At 37.1% G+C, this 11,381-nt stretch overlaps 1 protein-coding gene across 1 annotated transcript; it reads right to left on the bottom strand.

Moving 5' to 3' along the window:
- Positions 1 to 8,258: 8,258 nt before the first annotated feature.
- Positions 8,259 to 8,819, bottom strand: LOC115767287 (protein FAM136A). The gene has a single exon (XM_030711518.1). It carries the CDS (start codon positions 8,740 to 8,742, stop codon positions 8,338 to 8,340), a length of 405 nt encoding a protein of 134 aa, XP_030567378.1. The 5' UTR covers positions 8,743 to 8,819; the 3' UTR covers positions 8,259 to 8,337.
- Between the last annotated feature and the right edge of the window lie 2,562 nt (positions 8,820 to 11,381).

Below are 11,381 nucleotides of genomic sequence, written 5' to 3'. Positions count from 1 at the left end.
CACCAAATGCAGCTCGCGCTGATTAGCTATAAAGTGAAAGATACTCGATTGGTTCGTACTATTCTAGAAGCTACATGCCAACTTTGGTAGCTCTACCTCTAAAACCTAACAGATTAGCTAAAAAAACAGTATTTCGATATTTGATTTCGATTTTTATCGATTGCTTCAATACGGGCCAGTTATCGATTATCGAACAAACAAACTCGTAGTGCGCTGGCACTAGAAGGACCTACGTTCAAATTTGTAAGTCTCTAGCTCTTATAGATTCTGAGATAGACGTGTTTATTCATACGTACCGACAGACGGACGGAGGGACAGACAGATAGACCGAGGGACAGGCAGACGGACGGACAGGCAAACAGATAAACAAAGCTAGATCGACTCGTCGATTGATACCGACCAGGAATATATATGGGTTTGGAGGTGCTTTCTTCTGCCCGTTACAAGCATTTGCACAAAAACCATTATACCCTTTTTACCCACTTTCAATGGGCAGAACAAGACACACAAACATATACCCTGTATATTATCTAAAGGAATTGCGTGCTGCATTTTGAAGGTGCTTTTTTTTGTACCTTTTCTATTAATTGGTTTTGTTTTGTGTGCACTAAAAGAAAAATTTTTAGATGTTCTGCAACGTAAACTTTTGGCAACGATGCATGCTGCAGCAGCACACGCACACTCACACAGAATATATATATATTTCATATTCAACGAAACACAATCTGCAATCAAATGCGCTGCATGTGTTTATACGCCTCGCCACGCATCTTAATGTTAACACCCCTCACGCCCCCAAACGCCCACACAACACGCGTCCGCACACACCATACGCTTCCCTGCGAACCCCGCCCCCTCCCTACATCATACTTACCACCCCCCATGCGCCATGGTCATGGCTGCGCCTCGGGGCGGGCGCCCACAGGACGCAACAAGCGAAAATTTTGTGTTTTGTTTTGAATATTTTTTTATTTTCTTTTTTCATATTCTCTTTGTTTGAGTGTGTGTGCCTGTGTCTATGTCTGTGTGGGTGACTGTGTGTGTGTGCGCGCGTATTTTTATTGGATTCTTTTTTTTTTGGGTTTTTTAGAGCGGACGTAAAAAATGGAAATTGAATATTTTATGTGAATTTTCGCAAGTAACTCAACTTAAAAACAAAAGTATTTCAGTCCAACTAGCGGTGACTAGCAACTACCCTGTAACCCGTTCCGAGCTATCGGTGCAATAAAGTGAGGCAGGTTTTCTAATCGATATTCTGATTGAATAGCCATCAATATTTTCTATTTCCCTAGTTATCGATGTTCTTCAACTTAACGGAAATGGCTGTTTTGCAAATTAGATATCTTAAGCTCTTGTTAATCGGTTTTTCGATTGTTTTCCAATCGATATAAATATTTCCCTATATATCGATATTTTTAATTGAACGCTTGTTAATCGATATTCCTAGTCTTCTTTAATCGATATTCCATTGTGATAGTTATCGATATTATTTAAACAAAAAAAAACAAATGGTAAACTTAAGCTGCGTACAATAATCGTCCTTCCCAGGAATGTATATACTTAATGGAATATTATATGCTTTCTTTTGTCTGTTACAAGCGAATGCACAAAACTAAGAGACCCGTTTAGCGTCATGGCAATGGATCAAGGGTATAAAAATGGTTGAGTGAGTTGGGCAGACGTTGATTGACTGCCCTGTTAATAGCAGGTTGAGTGCGGGCTAGATTGAAACAGTATATGCTCATCAAAGGGTCAAGCTGTGCAAACTCTGGATATCGTGTCACTTATTGACCGGTTAAAGAAACTGTTGCAGAGTCTTTTGGGGCACTGCAGCCAAATGTTGGCGCTGCCGCAATGTGTTTTCCCTGGGAAAGGTTAGTGTCGCATAGTGGAAGCCGCTGCTAGTTGTTGGCATATTTGGGCACGCGTTCCAGCCATTAGGCGCACATGTTCATAATATTGATAATTTGCCAGACAGTTTGCCCAACTCAGTGTCATTTGTAAAGACTTGACAGCTGCCCGCAATGCCACAAACATATTTTTAACCAAGCGATAAGCTTAAGAATTTCAATTAAAGAAAAACAAAACCTAGACCAGAAATATGTTGAAAATATGCATGTCTTGAACTTGGCTCACAGAGCACACAACTTATTGCACACTTCAAGCACGTTTAGCTTTAAGTTTTACAGATTCAACAAAAAAAAAAAAACAAAAAAAAAAACAATATTTTCAACACAGAACAAGGAAACAAACAGTCTGCAAACTTTATGCGCAACAATTTTGTGTGATAAATAGTAAAATAACTTGGCCCCTGCAAAACAACTAATTAACATTTTTTTCTACAATGAAATTTGGATAAAATAACTCAAATTAGTTTTTAAATTGTTGAGAAATATAATCTAAGTTAACGACATATGTGGAATTCCCGGGCGAAATTGTCGTAGGTCTGCAAAAGAATCTATCAGTGGGCTTCCGTTTGCGTAGAAGTGAATACTTTTTTGCGTCTTTAAATATCAAACAAGCGACCGAAAATCGACTTTGTTTTGCGATTCAATTTCTATTCGTATAAACTTCTTGAATGCGACATTTATTTAATTATTATGAGCTATTAATATCTCAGCATTTTTGCTTTTCATAAAGCCATTTTGTAAAAGGTAACGTGACTGGATTTTCCGCATCTTTTTATTTTCTGTCGAGACTTTTATTAGGCATCAAAATGACCATTAACCAATTATTTGCTTTTGCTATCGTAGTATTTGGTAGCATTTTAGTTAGTTAGTATAACATTTATTTTGGGATATGCGACATTTGAGCTAAGAGCAAAGACTAGAGTTCTCAATAAATAGTTTTCATTTTACTGGCATTTTAACTCTTATTACCAATTCAGATGAGCTGTCCACACGTTTAAGTGAAGTAAATAAAATTATTCATATTTATATTTTCAATTTGCTCGTGCTGAACCTTTTTCTCGGACTCATTTCTTTTACATGTTATTTAACAGACTTTTATTGCAATCAACTGTTTTTGCTCGTGTTTTTGCTAACATTCTTGACAACATTTATACAACTGTTATTTAACAGACTGTTATTATGGTTCAAGTGCATATATATACTAACAATCTTCACAGTACTTTCCCTTCATGTTATTTAACAGACTGTTATCACCTGCATATGCATAGCCTTGGCTAACATTTTTGTCAACATGTTATTTAACAGACAACTGTTACGGCATTTAACATTAACATGTATATTTCAACTCTTGGTTATGTTCATATTATTATTATGAATAAAAAATGAGTAAATATTATTTTTTAAAGCACAAGCGACAGTTTTCGTTATTCAAAACTGTAATTAATTAATTTTGTTGCCGTTTTCGGCAAGTTTAACGCGCCGCTGAGCTCTGAAGCTTAACAAGTTTTCGCGCCAGGCGAAACAAACGCGAATAATAGAAAGAAAAACCAACGAAAAAGAAAAATTATATTTAAGAGAAAAAAAAACGCAGTGGCAAATGACAGCAGCACGCAACAAGCAGTAGCTGCTGTGAATGCAACAAATGTAAAAAGCGCAATGAATTGCGGCAGCAGTTTGCTAGCTTAAAAAGTTTGCTGCCAAAAGGTGGCGACCCGCAATAAAAACTTGCAGCACGTATGCGCCGCATACTTCCGCCGCCTGATGCCAAATCAAAGATCGCATTCTCGCAGCCGCCCACATTCTCCCACCCTCTCTCTCCCTGTTGCTGTCTCTCGCCGTGTGGCTGTTTCTCTATATTTGCCGCGAGTTTTGGGTGTCACGCGCCAAAAGCGTCGCTGCAGCTTTGCCGTGCAACACTTTGAACGCAGCGATTAGCAAAAGGACACGTACAGGATGCACGCTTATAAACAACAATACACACACGCACACCCCGCCGAGACACGCGCTCACACAAACGCATACACGCGCGCAAACTTAACGGTTAACGAGGCAAACCAGCAGCAAACCTGAGAAGCTGGCAAATGCCATTTGCGTGTGGATGCGAGGGCCGTTCAAACAGATTCTAAATAAAAACCCCTTCAGAATGGTTACAACTTTAACTATGCTCAAATATATAGCTATCTCAATATGGAATATCATCATATATCATATCATATCATATCATATCATATCATATCATATCATATCAGATCATATTATATCATGTCATATCATATCATATCATATCATATCATATCATATCATATCATATTATATCATGTCATATCATATCATATCATATCATATCATATCATATCATATCATATCATATCATATCATATCATATCATATCATTTCATATCATATCATATATTATCATATCATATCATATCATATCATATCATACCATATCATATCATACCATATCATACCATATCATATCATATCATATCATATCATATTATATCATATCATATCATTTCATATCATATCATATCATTTCATATCATTTCATATCATATCATATCATATCATATCATATCATATCATATCATTTCATATCATATCATATATTATCATATCATATCATATCATATCATATCATTTCATATCATATCATATCATATCATATCATATCATATCATATCATATCATATCATATCATATCATATTATATCATATCATATCATATCATATCATATCATATCATATCATATCATATTATATCATGTCATATCATATCATATCATATCATATCATATCATATTATATCATTTCATATCATATCATATCATATCATATCATATCATATCATATCATATCATATCATATCATATCATATCATATCATATCATATCATATCATATCATATCATATCATACCATATCATATCATACCATATCATACCATATCATATCATATCATATCATATCATATCATATCATATCATATCATATCATATCATATCATATCATATCATATCAATCTTCAAATCTTTTCCTTGCCACATCTCAAGGTTTATATTAACAAATAAATCTGTTCTTAACATTCATTTATGAATGTGTATAATATTTATATATTTTTTTAAGTATTGATTTATTTATTTCTTTATTTTTATATTTCAATATTTTATAATTTATATAATTCATCTATATTTTTAAGCTTATTTTTTTAGCCCGACTAACCGACCTTTCCTTTCATTCTTTGTGCAAATTTATCACAATTTACGAAAATGTGTTTTATGGGTCCTACTTTAAGGTCGACAAATGCCCAGAAAACTATTGCACGCAACTTTTTTTAAACGCAACTTAAAAAATATGTTTAGAAATAAATTTCAAAAACTTTGACTTTGATAAAATAACCTACGTTTGGCAAATGTATGAAAACTTATTTTGAATATTTCAGTATATGCCGTGCAAAACCGGTCAAAATTTGTTGTAGAGCATATTTGATATATATTATGGAGTCCGATATGGAGTCATATATAGCAGCAATTAGAATTGATCGCAAAATAGAAATATATAAAATTCGTATTTTATGCAATTGATATTTCATTAACAAGCTCACTTCAAAAATGATTATTCGAATTATAATAAAATCGAATTAATAGAATATTATAATAAATTATTTGAATGAAATTACTTACTCCCTTTTTTAAAAATGTACACAAATTTGTTATTTAAAAAACGCGACATTGAATCAATTCTTGAACTGCCCCAAGAAAGTTTCGTGTGCCTGGCAATATGCTTTCATATTGTCAAAGTATTTCTTGTTTTTCTACATTTTTCTATTTGTTTTCTATTTATTTTTCTACTTTTTTGTTGTTGTTGTTGTTATTGTGTTGCCAATGCATTTTCCTAACGATTTTCATGCAGTTGCAATTTGCGTATACGTGATGTGCGACTTGACTAAAATTTCTAGTTAAAGTTTTCAAAAAGAATTCTCGAACTTTTCCATAAACAGCTGATTAAAAGCAATTAAACGTCATAATAAATCGAATGTTTTGAAGATAATTTCAATTGAAACCAAAAAGCAATTTGCATTTTAAGCCCTTGATTCATGGCGAATTGCAAAATTAAATTAAAATACATATTAATACAAATAAAATTCGTTAAAAAATAGCCAAAATGCACTTCATACTTTAATCAAATATGGTTTTTGGGAAATGACAAAAAAAATATCAAAAGAATAACAGAAACGAAAAAAAGCAAGTTAAAACTTTTGATCCCATGAAACTAAAGTTATTCTTTCAGTCTCAATTAAATACTTTTGCATATTTATTTGAAACTGAACATTCGGACATCAAATGGCCAAAAAGATGGAAATGGAAATAAACCACAAATATGCTTTAAACTTTGAAACAGAACTTTCGCCAGCTTGGAAAACGCAAGCCACAAAAAAAAAAACTCTGATAAAAAATAAAATAAAAAAATGCAAAAAATGAACTTTTTCACTCATTTTTTCGCACACAAACAAACACGCACACGCACAATATGAATCCCCAAAAGCGTTTTTCCAAAAACTATAAACGCCACATTCATCACATAAATATTTGGTAAAGTTTTCAAAAATAAACGAATATTTATGTTTTGTTACTTACTGTTGGAAGAATGTCCTGAGAACGACGCACTTTTCAGTCGTTCGAATCCAGTGAGAATTTTGTGCACATTTTGTGCGTAAGCAATCAACAAATTCTTACACCGCAGAGTTAATAATAATATGAAAACACAATCGAAAAAAAATCCAACAAACAATAAAAAAATAAAGTGAAGACACAAAACTAACACAAAATGTTGTGCAAATTAAAATGAGCCAAAATGCAAATAGTCTCGACTTTTTACTTTTCTTTTCTCTCAAATTTCAAAAAATATTTTTTTTTTTTTTTACTAATTAGTTCTTTTATTTTTTAAGCAATTTTTTGTTTTATTTGTTTTTGTTCTGAATGAGCTACGAAATCTTTAGCACTGCACTTGCACAAAAAAACAATAAAAAAAAGTATTGATAGCGAGTTGCTGATTGCTGTTGTTGTTGGCAAGCAACATGAGCGTTTGAGAATTTGATTGAAGTTTGAAGTGTTGAGTTTTTGAATGTTCAGAGTTCTGGTTCTGCTCAGCTGCTGCTGCACAACTCGCCCTGACGAGCGTTCAAATGAAACTGATGCGATAGCGCAACAGTCGCAGGAATATAAAGCAACCAGCACGCCCACGACAAGAGCGCCATAAAACTAACGCACACTAACGAAGAGCGCACGAGACGAACGAAACGAACGAGACGAACGATGCGACTGCGGCGACTACGGTGACTGAGGGGAATGAGGGGAGGGAGCGCAACGCCTCCTACACAGTGGAACACGAACGAATGCACAGCCGCAATACACGAAGCATAATAAACACCTGTAAGCGCAGTCATCGACGGCGTTCGGGTTTGTTCGCTGCCGCTGCTGGCGTCGCAGCCGCTATAATGCCGGCACAGTCGCTGTGTCTTGTTTGCGGGAATGCGAGAGCATGACAGTGCGAGAGTGTGTGTGGGAGAGGGACAGCGAGAGAGAGCGCACGACTAGCGCTCCTCGCGGAAGCGGAAGGAAACTCAACAGTTGGCACATTACGGCAGCTACTTGTTGTTGCTTGCTTTGCTGGCTTGCCATACACTTTATGGCAAACTCATTTATTGCATTTATTGCACACATACACGAACAGAAGACACACGCACACTACAGCAGCATAGCCTATGCGTTAAGCCGACGCCAACGGTCAGCATTATCATAACGCCTCTGTCCCAACGCCGCGGTGTGCATCAGTTCATCCAAGCGCAGTAGCTGCATGCTATCTCTTGCTAGCGCATCCACCACGGTTTTGGCCAATCTATCCTTGAGCAGTCCCAAACGTCGCAGCACCCGTCGCACCTTTCTGGCAAACTTTCTGCTTGGCTTTGATGTTGGCGTTGATGTTGGCTTTGTAGCTGCCGGTTCAGGGTTGGGCTGGGTTGCAGCCCCATCCTGCTTAGCCGGACGCGGCTCGACCAGCGGCAGATCGTTGCTTTCCTCGACATCGATGCCAGTATCAGTTGGGAATCCCAAGCGATCGCGTTGGGCAGCGGCCAGCACAATGCAAAGCAGCGGTAAAAAGAGGCAACGCATTTTTTGATTTGTTTTTTTGCAGTATTCAGTTTCAGTTGGAACAACTTTCTGTGCTCTTCTCGGCCAAGTTGTCGCTACTTATAGGCCAAAACTGACACGACAGACAGACAGTTTAGCTGGCTGTCAATGTGTGGCAGCGTTCAGACATTAGATAAGCTTTGATTTATTTACAACTATTTTAATTAACTTTTTTGCATTTCCTGACTATAACGTAGTTATGTTTTGTTGCCTGTGTTGGCCGCCCCCGCCCGTTTATAGGGCCTTCTCTAGTTCCATGCGCATGGCGTTCAATAATTCCGGCAATAGCGCCACATACTTATCCACACAGTCCAAGGAGCAGCGCTCGACACGCCCGCCACAGATATCATCTTCGCCGGGCAACTGACACTGGCGCAGACAATCCTCCATCTGGGACTCGAACTCGGCCAGCTCCTGTTGCACATAGCAGCGGGCGCGCGTCAGCGGCATTTGGCAGCGATCTACGCAACGCTGTACCGCATCCGCACTGGCGTTCATGTCGGCACAGCAGCGCTTGGCACAACCGTGCATCGTCAGCTGCAGTTTGCGCAAATGCTCCCGATCCATGTCATCGACGGCATTGATGAGCGCATTGTCAATGCGTTCACGCTGCTCCATTAAATTGGGATTCTCGCCCATCTTCTGGACGCGTCTTTTATGTTAGTTGAGTGAACAATTTTTGGGTATATTTCGGATGTCATATGGAGTACGATAGCTTTAGTAAATGAAAAAGATTGCTTTGTGTGCTCAAAGCAAAATATTGCTCGCTCCTAGCTTGCAGATGTTGCGAATAATGTTTGCTATCGATAACTTATCGATATACATTGCCATTGTCACTAATTGGGGATGTGACTTTGCGCTCACAACAAAATGCTCCTAGTTCGTAGTTTGCAGAAATAGCCAATTAAATAAACACTTTCGATAACTTATCGATATACATTGTCTTTCCACTTATTTTGGATGTAATAAGGAGTACGATAGCTTCAGTAAACTGAAACTGATTGCTTTGTGTGCTCACATATAAATATTGCTAGTTCGTAGTTTGAAGCGAATAATGGCTTCTATCGATAACTTATCGATTTACAATACCCTTGTTCTTGTCACCTTTCTTAAGTTGATAAACATTTAAGTCCCACGTTGTATATGTTGTGGCATGTGATATTGTGATGAATAAATCTACTAAATCAATCGATTAACATTTCGATAACGATATCAACCAAACCACAGACTGTTGTTATTTTATCGATATTTTTCTTAAACAAACGAATATTTACCCTTACAGATAATTAACAGATTAATAATAAAATTTTATATTGATGTATATCGATAGCAATCGATAAAACCACAGTAAACAATGCAAACTGTAGTTTGCCGTTGTCCATTTACTAGTTTGGCTTTTGTTCTGATATTATGCAAACTTCTCCATAAATTTGATCTACTTTTCAAATTAGCAAGTATCTGTGGCACGTATTTGAATGCACTTAGTGTGCCATTTAAATAACATTTATCGATAATTTATTTAGCTAATCGATTGCAGGACCATTGAGAGCCTACCCTTCCCCCAGCCACGGACTGTTCTGCCACCAGCTTAGTCACGCCCTCCCCCCCCCCCCCCTGACTACCCCCTACCCCACTTCCTCCTTTCCCACGCAGCACAAATTATTCATACATGCTCCCAATTGACGAATACAATACAATACAAAACAATTTCCATACGTGGCTGCACATTAGTAATGTAGCCACAGGTAAGCAGAAATTGTGACATACTTTTGGGGGCAACGAAAGCAATTCGAAAATTACTAATAAAAAATATATTTTCAAATCGTCTTGCTCCACAAAATTTCATAGAAATTTGCAGGTGCAAAATTTTCCAACCATAGAATCAGTTCTCGATTTGAAAGGCATTAGAAATAATTTTGTTCTCTCAACTGTCAGAGCTCTGGTTTCGAAAATGATTTCGAAAATAATACTTTGTCAATTACAATGCACGATTTTCAGTGTTCCTCCCATAAATATTTGGGTATAAAAAGAATATGGAAATACAAAATATTTTACTTTTATTTTCAAAAGAACTGGAAATATATTTTTTTCCACTCGCAGATCTGAAAACTCTATATTTTATCAAATTTGTACTTCAAAGAACCCTCCTAAAGAAGTCGCAATATTTTAGAATGTTCACAAAAAGTTCTCTACTATTTTTATATGCCGAGTCTCAATACTTAATATTAGTTTGGATTGAAAATGATCTAGTTCATTTCCAACATAAAGTTGTTCCACTGCCGGTCACAGGCCGTACAAATTTCATCAGTCACAGAACTCTCTAGGCTAATGGCACAATGACCAAGTCATTTAAATATCCGTGTGGCTGTACGTCCGTCTGTCCGTCCGTTTGTGCGTTTGTCCGCTTGTCTGTTTGTCGACCTGCTATCAATGGGCAATCAATGCGGGAGTGAGGCGCGCCAGTGAGTGGAAGAGATAGATATAGAGACAAAGAGAGAGAGAGAGAGAGAGCGAGAGAGAGAGAGAGCGAGAGAGAGAGAGAGCGAGATAGAGAGAGAGCGCGAGAGAGAGAGAGAGAGAGACGTCAGTTGAGCAGTTTAAAATTGTGGCAAGAAGTGGCGGCAACGGCGACGAAGGCGACGGCGTTGTCTAACAAAATGTTTTCACATTATTCAAATGAAATGCTTTTTATTGTCTGTCCACAACCAAACAGCAACAACAAAAATGATAACAATTATAATAAATAACAAAAAAAATACCGAGCTTATCAATGGCACGCCGACGATCAAATATCCTTGCAGACACACATATTATTCACATTAGTTCTAATGTTTTGAGCTCTTTTCAGTTAAAAAGTTTGCATAGAGGCGGGCAGAGGTTTATATTTTGTTTATCTACTCGGCTGTTCATACTGTTCATGAATATATATTCGTATATATACATATACTTGTATGCGTTACAAAACTCGTGACATAGCTATAAGGCCCTTTGTAAGTGTACAAAACGCAAGCAAATCAACATGATACAACATGCAAACTAAACAAGAAGTACGAGCAGGTGGCGAGAGGCGGAGAGGGGTACCGAAGAAGAAGTGAAAAAATATTACCTGCATTCATAGAATACAATGAATCATTTTGGTCTTTGTTTTAAATGTGTGCGTGCGTGTTTGTGTGTGTGCTTGTGTGTGTGTGGGCAGTAGAAATGGAGTGGGAGCTGGGAAAACGGGGGCACGGGGGTTCGCGCGACTAGCACAAGAATTGCCAGCAAAATGGCGCGAC

Source organism: Drosophila novamexicana, unplaced genomic scaffold, assembly GCF_003285875.2.
Source record: "Drosophila novamexicana strain 15010-1031.04,08,12 unplaced genomic scaffold, DnovRS2.1 tig00001361-arrow-arrow-pilon, whole genome shotgun sequence".
In the NCBI taxonomy this organism is placed as follows: domain Eukaryota; kingdom Metazoa; phylum Arthropoda; class Insecta; order Diptera; family Drosophilidae; genus Drosophila; species Drosophila novamexicana.
This window is presented reverse-complemented; position numbering and strand designations above follow the sequence as displayed.

What these genes read in the sequence shown, in the direction of transcription:
- LOC115767287 (XM_030711518.1), bottom strand. Translation starts at nt 8,742, where the DNA reads ATGGGCGAGAATCCCAATTTAATGGAGCAGCGTGAACGCATTGACAAT.